The 17,635-nt window shown below is 43.5% G+C and overlaps 4 protein-coding genes across 8 annotated transcripts in view; 2 read left to right on the forward strand and 2 right to left on the reverse strand.

Annotated features, from left to right (window-relative positions):
• The window catches only part of LOC119387327 (HIRA-interacting protein 3), an 80,856-nt gene extending 63,297 nt beyond the window's left edge, over positions 1 to 17,559 (reverse strand). The window contains exons 1-9 of one of the 3 annotated variants that reach the window (XM_049413477.1): positions 17,448 to 17,559; positions 16,359 to 16,509; positions 15,257 to 16,016; positions 10,493 to 10,923; positions 9,192 to 9,227; positions 7,802 to 7,837; positions 6,033 to 6,201; positions 5,187 to 5,288; positions 1,719 to 2,136 (exon numbers count right to left, since the gene is read on the reverse strand). In XM_049413477.1, the coding sequence (XP_049269434.1) occupies positions 1,991 to 2,136; positions 5,187 to 5,288; positions 6,033 to 6,201; positions 7,802 to 7,837; positions 9,192 to 9,227; positions 10,493 to 10,923; positions 15,257 to 16,016; positions 16,359 to 16,509; positions 17,448 to 17,548 (1,932 nt within the window). In that variant the 5' untranslated portion in view covers positions 17,549 to 17,559 and the 3' untranslated portion in view covers positions 1,719 to 1,990. Of the gene's footprint in view, positions 1 to 1,053; positions 2,137 to 5,186; positions 5,289 to 6,032; positions 6,202 to 7,801; positions 7,838 to 9,191; positions 9,228 to 10,492; positions 10,924 to 15,256; positions 16,017 to 16,358; positions 16,510 to 17,447 lie in introns of all 3 variants that reach the window. The other 2 variants (XM_049413476.1, XM_049413478.1) reach the window with 2 other exon arrangements.
• LOC119387336 (ceramide transfer protein) overlaps positions 1 to 17,635 on the forward strand; it is a 608,660-nt gene that overhangs the window by 143,799 nt on the left and 447,226 nt on the right. The window lies entirely within an intron of this gene.
• The window catches only part of LOC119387329 (geranylgeranyl transferase type-1 subunit beta), a 72,334-nt gene that overhangs the window by 43,427 nt on the left and 11,272 nt on the right, over positions 1 to 17,635 (forward strand). The window lies entirely within an intron of this gene.
• LOC119387330 (coatomer subunit epsilon) overlaps positions 1 to 17,635 on the reverse strand; it is a 77,393-nt gene that overhangs the window by 26,475 nt on the left and 33,283 nt on the right. The window lies entirely within an intron of this gene.

The following is a 17,635-nucleotide window of genomic DNA, read 5'->3' on the forward strand; positions in this document are numbered from 1 at the left end:
TTTTCATTTTCATATCCTTGAACCCCCATACTTCGCATTGCAGGTGTGGCCAGCAGCACCGCCCACACCGCGCGCGGCTGCCGTAACCTCGAAACCGCACGTGTCAATCCGTTGCCAGCCGTAGCTTAGCCAAGCCAAACCTCACTGTGTTCGTTCACGTGTTGTTTTGTCAGCTGTGCCAGCTCTGCGGTGGTGTCTGCGGTTGATCGTTTGCTGCTGCGCGCTACCTTCAGTGATCACGTTTCCCGACCTTCAGCATCCACCGAGTTCCTAGCTGTTTCGTGCTGCGCTTTTCGTCGAGCGGATTCGCCGTTTACAGCAATGGCACCGACTGCTCCTTCGTCTTCGTCCGCGCCTTCGAAGCGCACAAAGCCACCTCGTAGGCTCACGATGACGAACTGCCATCCGCGGACGTTGCCTTCGACGATCTGCGCGCTGGCGGCGTGTTGATTCCAGCCGAGATAACCCTTGAGGGCTTCACCGACGCTGACAAAGACGTCGAGCTATGTGCGGAGTTGACCGATGACGAAATCATTCATCAAGTTACGGAGGATTCGATGACTCCGACAACCGAGAACGAAGAGCCAGCTCCTACACAGCCAACGAGCTCGGAGTTGACGCGGGCACTGATGACCACTGTCATTGGTGTACAGCGGCAACATGACGTTGACTGAAATTGAGGCAGACATAATCGCGGGCAAACGGACCGTGCAAAAGAAAAATAAGCGACTTCTTTGCGCCCAAGTGCTGACCTATGAGGTAGTGCCGGCCACATATTTTTTTTTATAACGGCTCTTTTTCAGAGCCACCTAAACGATGCATTGGGCTGAATTGCTATGGGAATCTTGTACTCCGGCTGTGACCCTCTCCGTCAGCGAAAAATACCGACCAAAAAGGGTGCGTTTTCACGTGCATTCGTTTTTCCGGACTGCCCGATTTTCCGGACGTTTTCGCGGTCCCTTGAGGGGTCCGGGAAATCGGACGTCGACTGTACAGCTTTATAGTACATTGTGAAAAAGTTGAATAAAAAAAATCTTGAGGAAATACACACACCTCAGACGATGGGGGAAGGGAAGATCAGACCTCCGCCTCACAGACGTTTCCCCCAGCGGGTCAGTCGTCACTGTTGCCAAGTGGCTTCTGCTGAGTGTTGAATAGACGAGGAAGCCTGGCATGCAATTTAGATGCGCAAGACTTGTGTGGTGCTATGAGACAAACAACAATATGGAAGTCTCCTTGGTGAAACAAATGTTAACTCAACCTGTAACCTGGAAGGTGAAACCGTTCGGCCTTCTGTCCCTTTCCACAGCGAGTGCATTGGCCTCTAAGGAAACACATCATTGCCCATCTATTCCCGCATAAAATCTGAAATTTTCCTCTGGCAACATTGCAGATGATGCACACTTAAAATTTACCTTGAGTGAAACAGAAAAATATTGCACTTAACCATGATGATATAATGGGTAAAAGTAAAGTGACAATGTAATGGTTGGGGTTTTACGTCCCAAAACCATGATATGATTATGAGGGGCGCCTTAGTGGAAGGCTCCGGAAATTTCAACCACCTGGGGTTCTTTAACATGCGCCTAAACCTAATTACACGGGCCTCAAACATTTACGCCTCCATCGAAAATGCTGAGGCCGCCGCATCAAAAATGCGGCGGCTGCCGCCGGGATTCCATCCTGCGACCTTTGGGTCAGCAGTCGAGCAACATAACCTCTAGACCACCGTGGCGGGTGTAAAATTTAAAGTGTGATTGAGGGATATAGCCAGACACGTCATTCATACCACACTTCCTCATCATTGCAACACTCAGTCACGTTAGCCCAACACGGCATGAAACGAAATGGGGAGAATTCATTGCACTCCATCAACCGCTCACAACAGTGATCGACAGGACGCAAGGTTGGGAAGAGCCACCGTGATAAGTGCGGCCTTCCGTGGAAGAGACTATGTACACGTGCACACGAACGGTAGCCTCTCGACTTATCATTCGCTATCCTCGCTGTCAATGATGTCTTTTAACCTTGAGAAGACCTTGCATGATTCGTCGACAGCCTCCTCGGGTTTCTCGGGCGTGGCACTTGGGACAATGGAGACGGCTGCACTTCGAGTCGTTCGCTTCGTTGCACCATCTGCAATGCAAATGTGAGAGGAGTTGGAGCATGGCTGGAGGTAGGGGGAGGCAGCAGGTTTAAGTTAGGAGGACAAAGACAACACCTGAAGCAGCATAAGTGAGCCACTGATCTCAAATAAAAGGCTCAGTCCAGACCCACCCATAGACAGGATTTTTTTCTTTTGAGGGGGGGGGGGCACTTGCTGAAGGCCTTAACTATTTGAGAAAAACACCTATTTTCATTATTTCTTTTTGGTAAAACCCCTCTCACATCAAAATTTCGGGCACCCCCCTAGGGCACCCCCCTTGGCTACAGGCCTGGCTCAGTCACATTCATTTTATATAATTACAGTAGTACTGGTTTCTGGTTGGCATAGGTACCTAATATGTGCCGTGGCTCCCCAAACCTAAGTTTCCTTTAACATAGGCATAACCAGGGGGGAAAGAAGTGGGGCTATTCGACCCTCAACACCAATCCCCCTCGAAATAAATAAATAAATAAATGAATAAATAAATAAATTTGAAAACGAAGACAAATGCATGAAACACAAGCTTACTAATGTTTTGGCAGGTGGGCCTGTTTAAACGTTAATAAACATCTGTTTCGCAGGTTTGTTGTCTTCTTTTTCAACTGCATTTTCAACCGGATTTATTGAACTTCATCCTTGCACATGATATGTATATATACATACTCGCACACATGAAAAGCACACATATAGGGGAGGGTGGGTCTTTTTCTCTCTTAATTCACATTAGCTTTCTTTTGTAATTACTAGGGGTGTGCGAATATCAAATTTTTCGAATACGAATCGAATACGAATATCCACCTTTGAATATCGAATCGAATAACGAATATCAAAGGAAAAAATTCCTCCACTGTAACAATATTTTATTTAACATGTAGCTATTTGAAAAAAAAAACCATTAATTGCCTGACTGGCAACACAACATACACTGCTATCTCCAGAACACAATGTCCAGGCTAGCACAATGCACATCACAACACAAGCAAATATCACGGCACAATGAAAGTAATGACTACATGTTATCATGAAGAAATATGAGTTGCTCCACATGATCAGGCAGCAGGCGCTCCCTTCTAACAGAGACACCCCCCCCCCTGCCACTGAAAAGGCACGCTCGCTTGGAACAGAAGTGGCTGGTATAGGGAGTTACATGGGGCAAAGCTGTGCCAGACTGGGGTATCTGAAGGTGCCTACAGTCCGCCGCCAGTCACATGGGTTGGTGTCTTTCTTCAGAAGTGGTCCCGCATAGTGAACGAGTGGTAGTGCGGCACGCTACGGCCGCATAATATTGAAAATGTACGGTTACATGATCGCCAACAGCGCTGCACGTCGGAGATGCACCAGCAATAAATCATACATATTGGGGCGCTCGTCGCAGGCATATCGTGCCTCCGTGTACTTACGATATTTATCGCTCCTCTCGGCAACATTTTTAGCGATACGAATGGAGCAGAAATGTAGAAGACGAGTTATTGTATGCATGATAATCGAATCGCATATTCGAATTTTTCGGATATTCGAAGTTATCGAATATTCGAAACTTTTCGAATACACGATTTTCGAATCGAATACGAATATTTCGAATGTAATATACGACGAATATTCGAAACTTTCGAATATTCGCACACCCCTAGTAATTACCATAGACTATTTTTCAACCTCACTACTCCCAGACCTGCCAATATTTATGACTTCTTACTAAGACACCCAATTTTCAGAGCCTGTTAAGGGTTTTGCAATATTTACTATGGATTCATTATTGAGGGCAAAAACTGATTTGAAATATGACAAATTTGGACTGAAAATTGGGCTAGTTGCACTTGGTTCCTGGTGGGGGGTATAAAACAGCGAAAACAAAGGGACACAAGAAGAGGAACGCTCGTGCCATTTGTTTTTCTTCTTGTGTCACAGTGTTTGCATTATCTTACACCCCCTACCATGATTTTAATAAAATGCAAATTCTAGCTGGCCAATTTCTCAGACATAATTTTTCGAATTCAATCGATCATTTGATGTGGTCAAAACACTGCCATCCTCTTGATAGAAGTAGCATATAGCGTCGTTTGATGTTTCGGACACACATTAAACGAATGTTTCTGCTCATCTGCGGTGCATATCATTCTAGCTATGTATAACTATTGTGCAGAGTGGCTGTCTACTCTAAAGTGCTAAGCATTCATAGCCTCCCTACTGAGCAAAGCCGTAACAGCCACAGAGGCTCTCACGCACCTGATGGTCGAGGTGGTATGCAGGATGCTGTAAAAAAGAATCCCCATCAAGAAAAGCATAAGCATGGTTAGTTTACAGATTATCTACTTGCAAAAAAAAGGGGGGGGGGGAGAGGGCGCAGTTACATGTGTCGAGCTACTCACACAATCTCCCTGGTGCCCCCCCCCCCCTCAATGAAGTAAGGTCTATTAATTCAGCAGTGTTTCTTTTTAAAGCGACTGCCTGAAAAAGGACACTGGCACCCGAGTTTGATCTACACACATGCAAAAGTGTTCTTCAACTGCAGCATTCTTCTGCTGAAAAATCTTATCGGTTTGTTTCGTAGTTTCATGCTGAACAGTAAGGTTGATTACAATTCTCCCTTTCATAATTCACTACTTTTGAAGCGTTGTCTAGGTTTATACACAAGCGTGCTTTTCACATCCTCCACCAGTCAGGTTGGGGGAGAGTGAGCTAGTGTACATAAAGATGGTGCTAAGGAAGGCAGTTGCTGCACTGATGAAGACGAGCGCACTTGTCAAAATGTTGGCCATAGCGATGTTCCCTGCTTAACGGCTTCGTGTCACTTTTAAGCCTCCATCTTCCACTGAACAATCTTCTTGTTTGGATATCTCGGTTTTGATGCAAATTTTGTTTTTTACAGGTGCTCTTTCACAAGAACCGGCCTAGAAAACTGTGCTTGTAAACTGCAACATAGATGCCTCGGCATGATAAAAGTGTACTGCACACATTACGTGAGAGCGACATATGACAACAGTTGCTGCTGCGACACGTAGCACTATGTAGTAGTAATTGAAAACAGATGCCTTGATACCTTGAGAGTTTTCGACAATGTTGCTTTTGTCGAGACTTCGAACTTCATTCTCTTCTTCACGCCTTTGCCTCAGCTCCCTGCAGCTCTTCAGCGTTGGATTGCCTTCAATGAAAGACAAGTAGCCATCGCTTGAGCCTCCATGTGCGCACACAAAAGCAGGAGACCTAGAATGTGGAACTAGCCCCACATGTATAGATAGACATGGCACGCACATTTACAACACTTCTCTGGCTGTCATTTCTGTGAACGATGGTGTCTATGTTGTTGATGACAGAAAGCCAATCCTCCTACGAAATATTACTCCACAGCTTCACTCGGCACTGCTTCTCACGACTTAAAAAGTAGTAAATTATTACTAGATTTATCACTACGGCTATGTTCTCTGCTTCTGATGTCTTAGAGATTAGGAAGTTCTCAGATTTGGACATGCGGCAAAATTATGTTTTCAAAAGCGTATTTTTAATGAAAGTGTTTAACGAGGGCAAAAACGAGAAACAGGTTTCTAGACTGGCTAACGCAATACCCAACTACACTTGAATCTCTGGTATCTTCAGGACACCAGTAATATTTCTTCCATTTTTCAGAACATTAGTCCACCTAGAAACAAAACACATGTTGATGCACTGCTGTGTTTCCAAAATCAGGAAATATATGAAAGGTTAGCGTACACAGTAAACATAGAGTAAGAGTAAGAGTTAGAGTAACTAAAGAGTTAGAGTAAGCAGTGCCACAGAGTAACCAGTCCCACCTGCACAAACTTCACAGCTGCAACAATGGCTGCTCATCAAGTGATAGCGACTGTGATCAGGTGCTGTCATGATGTGCGCAAAGGAAGGGGAAACTCACCTTGAAGTCCAGCGTCCCTGAGCACTTTCATGAGCTTCGCCTCTTTCTGCTCCACTGTATCGGTTTCCTCTAGCAATTGCACATAGCGGACTCTCAGACCTGCAGCGCTAATGCAACGCTTGAGTTTTGCCACGGCTGGATTCTCTGCTGAGGCTGGCTTTGCTGCTGGCTGTGGGAAACATGAAAAGGAAGAAGACAGCATAATCGGTGTTTTTAGAGCGAATGTGTAAAGTGTGATATTGATGAAAGAGCAATAGAAAAGGTGTGTATACTTAATCAGTTCTCAGATCTCATAGTTATGGATTACAGACCGACCAATGGAAAGAAACATGTCTTCTTGCTGCACTAAAGAATAAAGAATTATGCAAAACGTTTTTTTTCTGTAAAAGTTTTAAGTAAACACACGGCTAATGCTTAAGACTGGGTAAAAGAAAAAGTGACATTTTTTCCAGGCTTACAAAAATATATTCGGCAACATAGACTACGCTCAACATAGTAATTCTAAATAAACAACGTTCATGCTATTAGTACATGAAATGGGTTATATGAGTGATATGTGAAAAGGGACACCTGCTTATTACACACGAGGCTTGATTTTAGTTTCTGGCATAGCTTAGATGGTATGCAAAGAACAAGACTAACATCTGCATGCACTGCAGGCAATGCTTCCTGCTAGAACATTGTGTCAGCATCACTTTGGAGATGAGAATATGACAAAGGACTCTAGATAAGCATTTTTAAATGACGCGAGTGTGCTGCGAGGCCTCATGATGTTATAGAGGTCACAGGTTCGTGATGGAACACAGAGAGTCTTACAAGATTTTGCACGCTTACATGCAGGGTTGTGAAGATATAAAATGTTAGAACCCTATCGAAATCAACATCCTCTGCCTATATTTCTGGCTCTAGGAACATTTGTGCAAATCCCTGACAACTTTTTTATATTTATTACTTATTACTCGAAGAAATACAAGCATAGTGATTATCGTATAGCACTGCCCACCATATCAGCATGATATTGTAAGATAGTGCCCACGGGTTTTGACTCCTCACCTGACACCATCTGAAAACAATTATCTGGGCACAACCAAGATTGAATATGCCTGTGACCTAGTCAGCAGCCGAGTCAGATGTGTACAATACCCATTCAAGGACAAGCTGCAAGTGTTCCCAGAAATGACATTTTCATAGTTGTGCCCAAAGTTATTATGACAGATCACTTAGCAGCACCCCAAGTCTCAAGAATCATACTGCAAGCACTAGACCCGTGGCTCATTCCTTCATGGTTCTTAGGCACCTACATATGAATTCAACCAGCTGTCATTTCACCACAGTATACAATGATGTAGAGTGACAATTTATCATGAAATATGTGTAGCTAGAAGCATCAAAAAATACTTTATCAGTCCGAAACAATCCAGTGTAGCTCTTTGATTCTCCGAGTGATGCACAAAATTATCGCAACATACATATTGAAGCGCAGCATGTGTTTAGATAAATGTGATGTGCATGAAAGATGATGCGATGCACCTAGTGTCCTGCAAATGCTGCTCGTCACCCTATCTATGCAATGGTGCTGCCAGATATCGGTCATTTCAACTGTAAAACTGCCTCCATACTAAGGCAACCGAGCTTGCCAATGTATATAAGCAATGAGATTTGATGAATACAAAAGATGAAATTCTTATGTTATCTACTGCGTCAAATTTGGCCCTCTCCTGTGATGATGGTGTGACATGAAGGCAGGCTCTTAGAGTTATACATATTACCTTTTTAGAAGAGCCTGTTGCATCTCGCCTTGTGCACTGTGTGTATGTAGATAGAAAAAGGTTTAAAAATTAGAATGACATTGCTACACACATTCATGGTCAAATTTCAGAGCATTGAAAAGATTAGCATACCTTATTGGCTACTCAAGTTTCAATTTAGGATATGTTCTGTCTACCTACCGTCTGGAGGCAGATTTTGCTACAGTCTTCATCTTTATATAGCAAAGATGATATTGCATTAAAAAAAATCTACTTTACAGCTAAACAATCTAGATGTTTGCCATCCTATAGGCTTCTACATTAGGTTGTCCTTTCTTATCTTCATTCAGTGGCAGCAGCAAAGACATATGTGGCTCACTTGTTGGTCAATCAGCATGTTCAAGTGCATCTCTTAAATATCCTTAACAGGAGTGAACATAAAAACAGCACTCAGCACACTGCTTCAATTACTATTGCCAGATTGTGCAGTGTGATGTTTCAAGGCAGCCCAAGAATTCAAACAACACAGCGCTCCCCTTGAAACCAGCATTTACAAGTTGTTGCTGGCACACACATAATGGATGCTAATTTGGTGATGGTTTCTACATAACCACTACTACAGGTGCTGCTTTTACTTTGTGGACAATATGCTTAAATCAGCCCACGTGCAGCATAACTAAGCATGTATACGTAGTGTTTCGAGGTTGGAAGGATGTGGGGATGTCACCTCTCTTTTGCCACTTGGGCCAATCGATACTTCTTTTGAATGACTCATGTCAATTGGCTTTCAGCTGTAATGATTAAAGCTGGCATAATAGTTATTCAGTCATAACAAGAGGTGGCATGAGTGTATCCATGTTAGAACTGTCCTAACTGCATGGATAGCTGTGGCACAAGGTTAACTTCCTTCCTACCCTTTTCGGCTTTGGTACACTGGTGCACCGACTGTTATAGCCCTGGCACCCTAGCAATCTACGGCTAAGCATGAGATTGTGGATTCGACATCTGTCTGTGGTAACCATAAAACCCTGCTGCACTGTCCCACCTAAACCAAGCGATCAGAGTAGATCACAGCAGCATGCATCCTGCAGCTATCCTGTCAGAGGCTCATTTCTACATGGCTTTTATAGGCACGGCAATCACCTGTCAATTGGCCACAGTGTACCGTGGTGAAGAGCCTATTCCGTGGTTTATCATTTCCTAAATGACATTCCTCTTCTACTGTTACCTGCTGCCTTATCTATTTTAATTGTAAAACTGCCTCCCCACTAAGGCAATTGAGTTTGCCAGTGTACATAAGCAATGAAATCTGATGAATATGAAAAATGAATATCTTGTGTTATCTATTGCTTCGAATTCCAGGACTCTCCTATGATGATGGTGTGACATGACAGGCTCCTAGAGTTTTTACCTTTTTAGAAGAGCCTGTTGCCTCCTGCCTTGTGCACTGTGTGTATGTAGATAGAAAAAAATTTAAAAGTTAGAGTGACATTACATTGATTCATGGTCAAGTTCAAGAGCACTGGAAAGCTTGTCTTACCTCATCGCTACTTAACTTTCAATTTAGAGTATGTTCAGTCTACCTACTGTTTGGAGGCAGATTTTGCTGTCTCTCATTCTTATTTAGCAACAATGATAGTGCATAAAAATATTTAGGTATTTTACAGATACAAAAACCTAAATGCTTCCAATTTTATAGGCATCTTTCTTCGGTGTCTTTTCTTATCTTCATTCGGTGGCAATAGTGGTGACATATACGGTTGATTTGTTAGCAAATCAGTGCATTCAAACGCGTCTCCTGAACATGATCAAACATTCTAGAGTTTATGAGTACAGATATCCGCCATTTTCACGGCACCCCCGCGCATGGGCTCGCTCTTCCCTAGCGGAAAAGCCGCGAAACGTCTCATCATTTCGGAGGCTTTGCTTCTGGCAATACTGGTTGTCCTGGCCCCTACCAAACCCCTACCAAAACGGCAGAGGGCAGCACAGGAAAATGAAAAAGGCGGATTAGCACGTTGTTTCAGCTAACGTTGAAGAGCCCCAGCTGGCTGATATTAATCAGGAGCCCTATACTAGCGTCTCTCCGGGCTTGTTTACTGCATAAAGACCAATGTAAAATCTCACAAGATGGTTTACATGAAATGACCATGCTCTCATTAGTGTGCTTCGTGGGACTATCCCGTAAAAAACTGTTTCATTTCCAGAGTGCTGCACTGTGTGAACATACACATGGTATAGGTCAGTGACTTAAGTCAACCATACTCTACTTCTCGGTGTTTTCCATTGAAAGTATTCCTTGTATGTGTATCAGCGAGGTGGCATGTGACATGACAGGCATGCTTTTATGTTCTTTGCCATTGCTCTCTTGGGTTGGGGTCTTAGGCTCTGAAAACAGAAATAAGCATTTAAATGAATGTTTACTTTTGCCATGGGAAGGAACGAATGCTACAAAGATAAATGCAATAAATGCCCGCCTGAATTTTTGCTATGCTAAACGTGTTGTCATTTCCTTTGCCAAGAGCTCTCACTCCTACAACAGCATGCACAGTGAAGCAAGCAAGGCTGTGACGTACTATGACATTTGCTTGCTTCAAAAGCTTTCGCAGGTATGTTACTAAAGAGCTCCTTGCAAGTTACTACCTTCATTGTAAAGTGCTGGTCCAGTTTCTCTTCGTGTGGAGTTGCATCTCACAGAGCTCACTTCCTTACCTTACGCTTTTTACTTGGAGGCGGAAAGCCGTCAGCTGGTTTCTTCCGTCGCTTGTGCACCCGAGTAAGCTTCTGCTCCAGCTCCGAGATGCTGGGGTTTTCCGTCACAACGGCCTGCGCGGGGGCTGGCTTCTTCATTGGTTGCTTGTTGCGCAGTTCCGACAGCGGCTCGTCGTCACTGGAGTCGAAGATACCGCGGGCACTTTCCGGGATCTTTGCCTTGGTTTTTCGTGGCGTTGAAACCCGTTTTCGTCGCACGACGTTGGGTTTCTGGGGAGACATCTCCTCTCCTGCATCTGACTCCTCGCTCTTGGGCTTCACCATGATCCAGTTGCCTGTCTTGGTTTTTGTGAGCTTCAGAGTGAACAAAGGCATGTCGTCCATGCTTTTATGTTCTTTGCCATTGCTCTCTTGGGTTGGGGTCTTAGGCTCTGAAAACAGAAATAAGCATTTAAATGAATGTTTACATTTGCTTTCACATTTGCAAAGCAAGCGAAACAAAATGCCCATAAGATGTGCTCTCCTGAGCAAGAATATGCAAACCAGGGATACTGCAATGAAGCCAATTTTCTTCTCCATTTATGAATAGAACTTGAAATTCAGTACTGCAGTCTATACAATTGGTATTTTAAATTTACCACGTACTCATCAAACTTAAATTAATGCACTTACGGTTAAGTGGACATATGTAGTTTTTTGACAGCCTGTGGTTTGTATACTCTTGTTTAAAGGTGTAACACACGGCATATAAACTAGGCCTACCTTATCACCATGTGTGTCAAATTCTCAGCAAATGCACTGATCAGTGTATTGTGGCATGAAAGAAATCCATATTAGACCCAGTCAGTAGCAAAGGTTCTTGCCAATGAAAACCAGATCACTGTCAAAAAAAGAATCGTACACTGCCCTGCAATTAGTGATGGTGTAGTATACCAAGATCATGAATCACCAACTTGCCTAAATGTCCACTCTGATTAGTGATGGCAATTACACAACACTCAAGAAAAAAAAAGGGGTAAAAGCTGAGCTGCCTGAAGAAACACAACAGGCCCAAGCTAGGTCAGGTCAAATGCTTCTGGTACATCCTCACCATTCGTTTGGAGAAAAAGATGACGTATTAAACGCATAAAAAAGTCATTTTTAGCGTATAATGACGGTTAATTTCTTAATTTATATGGCAGAAGAACAAGAAAACACTGCACACTCCATCGAATAAGTTTTTGAAGAAGTGTTGATAATTGCCGGGACAGCTTTCCGCATTTATCTTCAGCAAGAGCCCCAATACGACCTCTTTATCCCATTGACAACCTATGCGCACTAGGAAGAGATGACTGCAAGATTTTTCTGTCTATTAGCCAGATACAGCAGAATGAATTTGTTAACATATGTCAGCCATCAGCACAGCAATCTGTGACCCTCTGAAGAGCTGATAAGTACATCTGAAAATGTGTTGCCAATATATTTGTCGCTTTTTCACATGGCGAACCTCTAACCTCGCAAAGAGCAACCTGTCAACTATTTCAGACAGGCAATCTGCCATTACTGGTGCCAGTGGGTTTCGCGTACCAATCCCACCACCTCAATGATGACTCTTTTAAAATTTGGCAAACAAGCAAAATATCGTGAACACGAAGTTCATTTCCCATACACATCTGACCACTGACCACGAATACAAGCAATCAGTTAACTAACAGCTCTACCGCACGCATATCTACATTTATAGAAAAATACAATAAATGAGAGTACTAGAATATAAGCGGATACAAGTGAGAAAGTAGAGAGCAGCTTCTCTACACAGAAGTGGAGTTTCACGGGAAGAAAAAAAAAGATAAAGAGGCAGACTTACTTAAGAAACCTTCAGTACGATACATGATGAAATGTCCAAATTTAACATGTAGGAAGCATCGCATCATGCCTGGCTCATTTAATCAGATAGACAAAAATAAACAAGATGAAAACCAGTATGTTACTAAGCTCTACTTTACAGTGATAATTTTAGCACCCATAATTTCTGAATATAAAAATGTGCTTATGCATTGTGAATGTAGAGCTCCTGACTATACAGCTAAGAAAAATCTCTTCATTAAGACAATGACTCTTGTTATATGCTTTTATGTCAGGAGCTCGTGAAAGGATGAAGCAACTAAAAAAAGTTGCTTCATCCTTTCATGAGCTCCTGACATAAAAGCCACCTGTTATGCGAGCAGACTGCTTCAAAGGTTGCTTCTGTGAATATTTTGCACAGTACGTTAATTGCACCCTTATTGTAAAAACAAAAAGAAAACATCACAATGCTACTTACACTTCGGAAGAAAAGGGCATCTTCTGTGATTTGATCAAGGCCTGGCTCGTAGGTCTCGTGCCTTGGTATACAATGACTATATGCCAATTCTACTACATCTTAATCTGCTGTCCTAATTATATTGCCTATAAATGTCCTCCTTCGTTGCCACATTTAAAAGCAAGCACCTCAACAGAATATGTCTTTGGGCTCAGTGACCATTCCGATATGAATTGTATCTACATAGCAGTAGTTCCAATTGGCTTTTGTTAACATTCATTTAATGAAATATGCAGCATATGTTTATGTTATTCAGTCGAATGCCTGAAATGTTTATCAAGCCATACCTCAAGAAGTGTACGGTGGGGGGCTAGTTGGTAAGGCATGGAAAACATAAAACTGCGCCTACATACAGGACACAAGAAGAAAGAATGGACGGGACCAGCACAGACTAACAACTGATTTATTTGGATGACGCCTCTTTCCCACAACAGCAAAGCGCATGCACACCATCAAACATAACCGTACATCGTGTATGACAACTTAAGAAACAAGAAATTCAACTTCTTTCTTGTATAGGTGTAACGAAGCTTCACTGATACACTTACCAGGTCTGTATCGTATAATATGCAAGGCTTCTACTATTTCCCGTGCCTTTCTGTCTTTTGCACGGCCAATGATCTTTGCCTGCCTGAAAAGCAGCACGCATTTTCCTTTTCCTGTCATTTTACAAACCTGGCAATGCTTAGGCAGGTGCATCCCACTGTGTTGGGTGAGGGAATAGCTGTGCTCCTGCAGATGCTTATTAATGCAGCGTCCCGTCTGCCCGACATATACTAAACCACAGCTAAGTGGAATCTCGTAGACTTCCATTTTGCAGGGCACATACATATTTCTGTGAGCTATTCCACAGCCTTCTTTCTTTCGAAAGTTTTTGTTGTTGCTCGTTAGTGAGCAGAGACTAGACAATTTACAAGGCACAGAAAAGTGAAAGTTCACATCACATTTCTTTAGCACTCTATTCAGGCCGTGCGAGATCTTGTGCATATATGGAAGAATCTCAAACTTCCGCCTCTCGCTTTGCTCGAGCTCTTGCTTCTTTGTATTACTCCTAAGGCTCTTCAACAACGATTCCGTGACAGCCTTGAGAAGAGTGGGAGGAAACCTGGCACTACGAAGCCTCTCTACTTGACTTTCAAAACTGAATTGAACCATGTGCGGACAAGACTTAAGAAGGGATGATCTCAGGCACGAGGATGCGATTCCTCGCTTAACGAGCTTAGAGTGATGTGAATCGTGAGGTAAAAGAGCCTTCTTTAACCTAGGAAGGAATGCCCAACATAAGTGGTCTTCATTGTTAAAAAATAATTTCATCGTTAAAAAATAATTTCAGGTCTAAAAACTGTAAAAACTGTAAAAGTTGTTAGTCTGCGCTGGTCCCGTCCACCTCTTTCTTCTTGTGTCCTGTATGTAGGCGCAGTTTTATGTTTTCCAAGTCATACCTTTAGGATTAAAAAATATCTTGCACGAAAATCTGCACTTAAACTTACAACAAGGCAATGTCTGAAAAGCCTCGTAACCTGAGCTACACTCCCACATCCTTAACATATAAGTTTGTTTGATATGTCTGCAACCAGTTGCAGATGGTAGGGCGCACGAGGTTGCGCACCCTGTCATTCGTTTCAGTGCACCGTGTCAGCACCTAGTCATTCACTTGTGGCGTTGAGTTGTGCCTACACCACTGAATTGGAGCTGCACCATTTCTGATCATCTCGTGCCCCAATGTGAACCGGTTGAGAGCGACGCAGACAAATTGAACGGGCTTTATGTGTATGCATATATGAGGAACCACAGTGCAACGTGATGCCTTGCACAACGAAAACTCTCAAACAGAATTGAGATAACACCAAGAAGTGCAGACAGACAGGGACGAAAGTAAGGAAGTAATCAGACAGAGTCACCCATATAACATTTAACTTGTTGCTGCTGGTTGCTTATGGGCTTCACGCATAACTGCCGCACTTTCAAGTTGCAGATATCAACAGAAAATTTCTAGCTGGAGCATATGGTGCAGGTTATATCATCAAATGTGACGTACACAAGCATTTCTTTTCTGTTTAATGTGAACAGCTTAATGTTTTGTTTTCAATACGACTTGCATGCATAAAATGTGTTGTTTAATGGATATGTAAAAATGTAAAAAGTCATTTACTAAAGTAACAGTGAATCAACATACCGCAACTTGTTTTCTTGAGTAAGGGTACTGTGATGAGCGTAGGCCTTTTTCTGAACACACAAGGCCACTGGCGAGTAGAAAGTTAGCTACTATGATTTACTTAGGCTTCACTGTGAGCGACCATATCTTCACTACCCAGGCAATTTCTTGACAGTTTTCTTGAAAGAAACGTAGCCATGACAGAGCTATGAAGGTTATAAAAAACCAGCAATGCCCAACTAAGGGAGAGAAAAAGAAGTTTACAAACCTTCACTCGGACTGTTGGCGACAGTTTTCGTTTTCTTACTTTCGGGTAGGGGAGGCCTCCTGGGTTCTACTACGGCATGTTCTCCAACCCTAGCACTGCCTTCGCCATCAGACGAAGGCCTCCGCGGAGACTCTGCAGACATGGGGGACTCGGCAATCATCAACTTTCCTTCTGAGTCCGAAGAGTCCGATGCATCCCCTCCGCATGGCGCTTCGGCCTTGTCCCCCGAAACCACAGGGAACACCACAGTCGGAATGGCACAACACACTGCGCTGGCCGCAGCATTGGAGGAAGCATTAACGGATTCGTCACGAGGCGAATCCTTGGGTGAGCTGTCAGATATTACACTTGGTACAGGGTTGGAAGACAAACTTGACGAAGTACCAGGAGAAGCACTTGGAGAAGGAACCTTTGGGGAAATGTGCGATGAATCTGATGAAATGGCTATCGATGCATTGGCACCTATTATGGATGACGTGCTGTTGACAGCGGCGACAAGAGAAACACTAGGCACGGGAGCCGGTTTCGGCTGAGTTCGCCGACGTGTCCGCACACCTAGCGTCTCTTTCACGGCCCGAATCACATCGTCGTCGTCAGAGTCACTGCTTGAGTCAACCACCCGCTGAACATTCTTGATGTTGGGGCACTTTATCGGCGATTCAGAGTCCACATAGCAGTTGCCGTTTTGAGGCAGTATTGTGCGCAACGGACTGGTGGCCCCCGCTTCTGCTGGGGTCTCGTCAGTACTCGACTTGCTGTCCTGAGCAAACAGAAAACGTGAAGCGATACGAGGTTACTCAAGTAGCCAGAAAAAGGCTCTAGTGAAGCTTGCGGTGACATAATTTTTGCAGTTGTCATGCACTTCAAAACAAACTAAGTTAATTACAGATGTCACGCTAATATCACAATGACTATGAAAACACTTATGAATGACAAGATTAATGACAACAGCTTTGAGCCTAGCACTAAAGATATGCAAAGAAGAAAGAGAACGCTCCTCTAGTAAAAGATGCACGCTGAGAACTGTAGTAGTTTTTTAGTGCTTTTACAAAGCAGAATAACATCTTATGGTGCATGCACAGTGGGAAATGACGCTATTCACCTGCAATGACTTCTCTCTGCAGTCTGCCTCTTCAAACTCCTTAAACACAGTTGTGACTATTGATGCAAAAACTTCCCGGTTTTCCGATGACAGGTGTTTCACCTTGAGCTCGTCAGTGTATAGCGTCCGGAGCTGCCTGATGGTAAGCATGCTGCGTAAATCAAAATACATCAACAGAGCTTAGTGAGTGAAAAACATGACAAAATTGCGACGTGCGTACGTACTACTCTGAGAAAGGTCGCGTTTGCAAACAGGACAAAATGTAGTGCAACAATTTGTGCGCAGTGACTGTCGCTATAAGTTCTGCCCGATTACACTCGGCGGGAAAATGCACAATACAAGTCGTCGATGCAAAACTCTTTCGACGTCTGAAGAACGCAACCTAATAAAGCGAATTCAGCGGGCGCCGAAAACCCAGTTCCGGGTTGTAGGCGCAAACGCAACAGGCGCATTAAAGTTCCATAGGTTTGAAAGTACTTTACTCACGACACACACGGAAGACATGAAGTCAGCTTGCTTCATGAGCATTAACACAATGCACGCTGTTTTGTTATTTTTCCTAACGCTTCATTGCGATCACTTCCCAAGCATACGTGGCTCGCTTTCACGCAACACAGTCGAGTTTGTTGTTGCACCGAAGCAAAACTTAACGGATGCTGAAATTATATCGGAGACGCAGGTCAGATATAAACGGCTGAGACAGCAATATTCGTCAAGACGCATCTTGCTCGCCTACGTAGTGCGGAAAGCTAGTTTCCCTTGAAAGTAGAGCACGAATGGTTTGACGACGTAGTGACTCTGGGGCTAAAATAAAGCCCGCTGCGGTTGACAGATCTCGAAACGGTTGTTTAAAAATAAAAAAGACACGTTTAAATGTCAGCTCAAAGCTATCGAAATTAAGAGCGATAGCGGCGCAAATTTGTTTAGCGTCATAAGTTACCCCCTCAATGAGCACAACAGAGCAGCTAGGAACAACATGATCGTGAGTTTCGCGAGCGAAATCCAGGCGCCACGCGGGTCAAACTGAAAAGATCGTTTGCCGGACACATCTGGCAATATCGGAAGCGACAGTGTAGATGTTGTTCGTACCCATGGTCTTGACGTTCGCGAAAAATACGGCGAACGAACTCTAACATACTACTGGCGCTGACGGCCGCCATTGCTAGTTCGCGCCAGCCATAATTCGTCATCTGCAGATTGATTAACCTTTTACAACCACTAAAAAAAAAAGAGCGCTCATAAATCTGAGCTTGCTGAATAACGTGTCTGATAAAGCT

This window comes from Rhipicephalus sanguineus, chromosome 3 (genome assembly GCF_013339695.2).
Source record: "Rhipicephalus sanguineus isolate Rsan-2018 chromosome 3, BIME_Rsan_1.4, whole genome shotgun sequence".
In the NCBI taxonomy this organism is placed as follows: domain Eukaryota; kingdom Metazoa; phylum Arthropoda; class Arachnida; order Ixodida; family Ixodidae; genus Rhipicephalus; species Rhipicephalus sanguineus.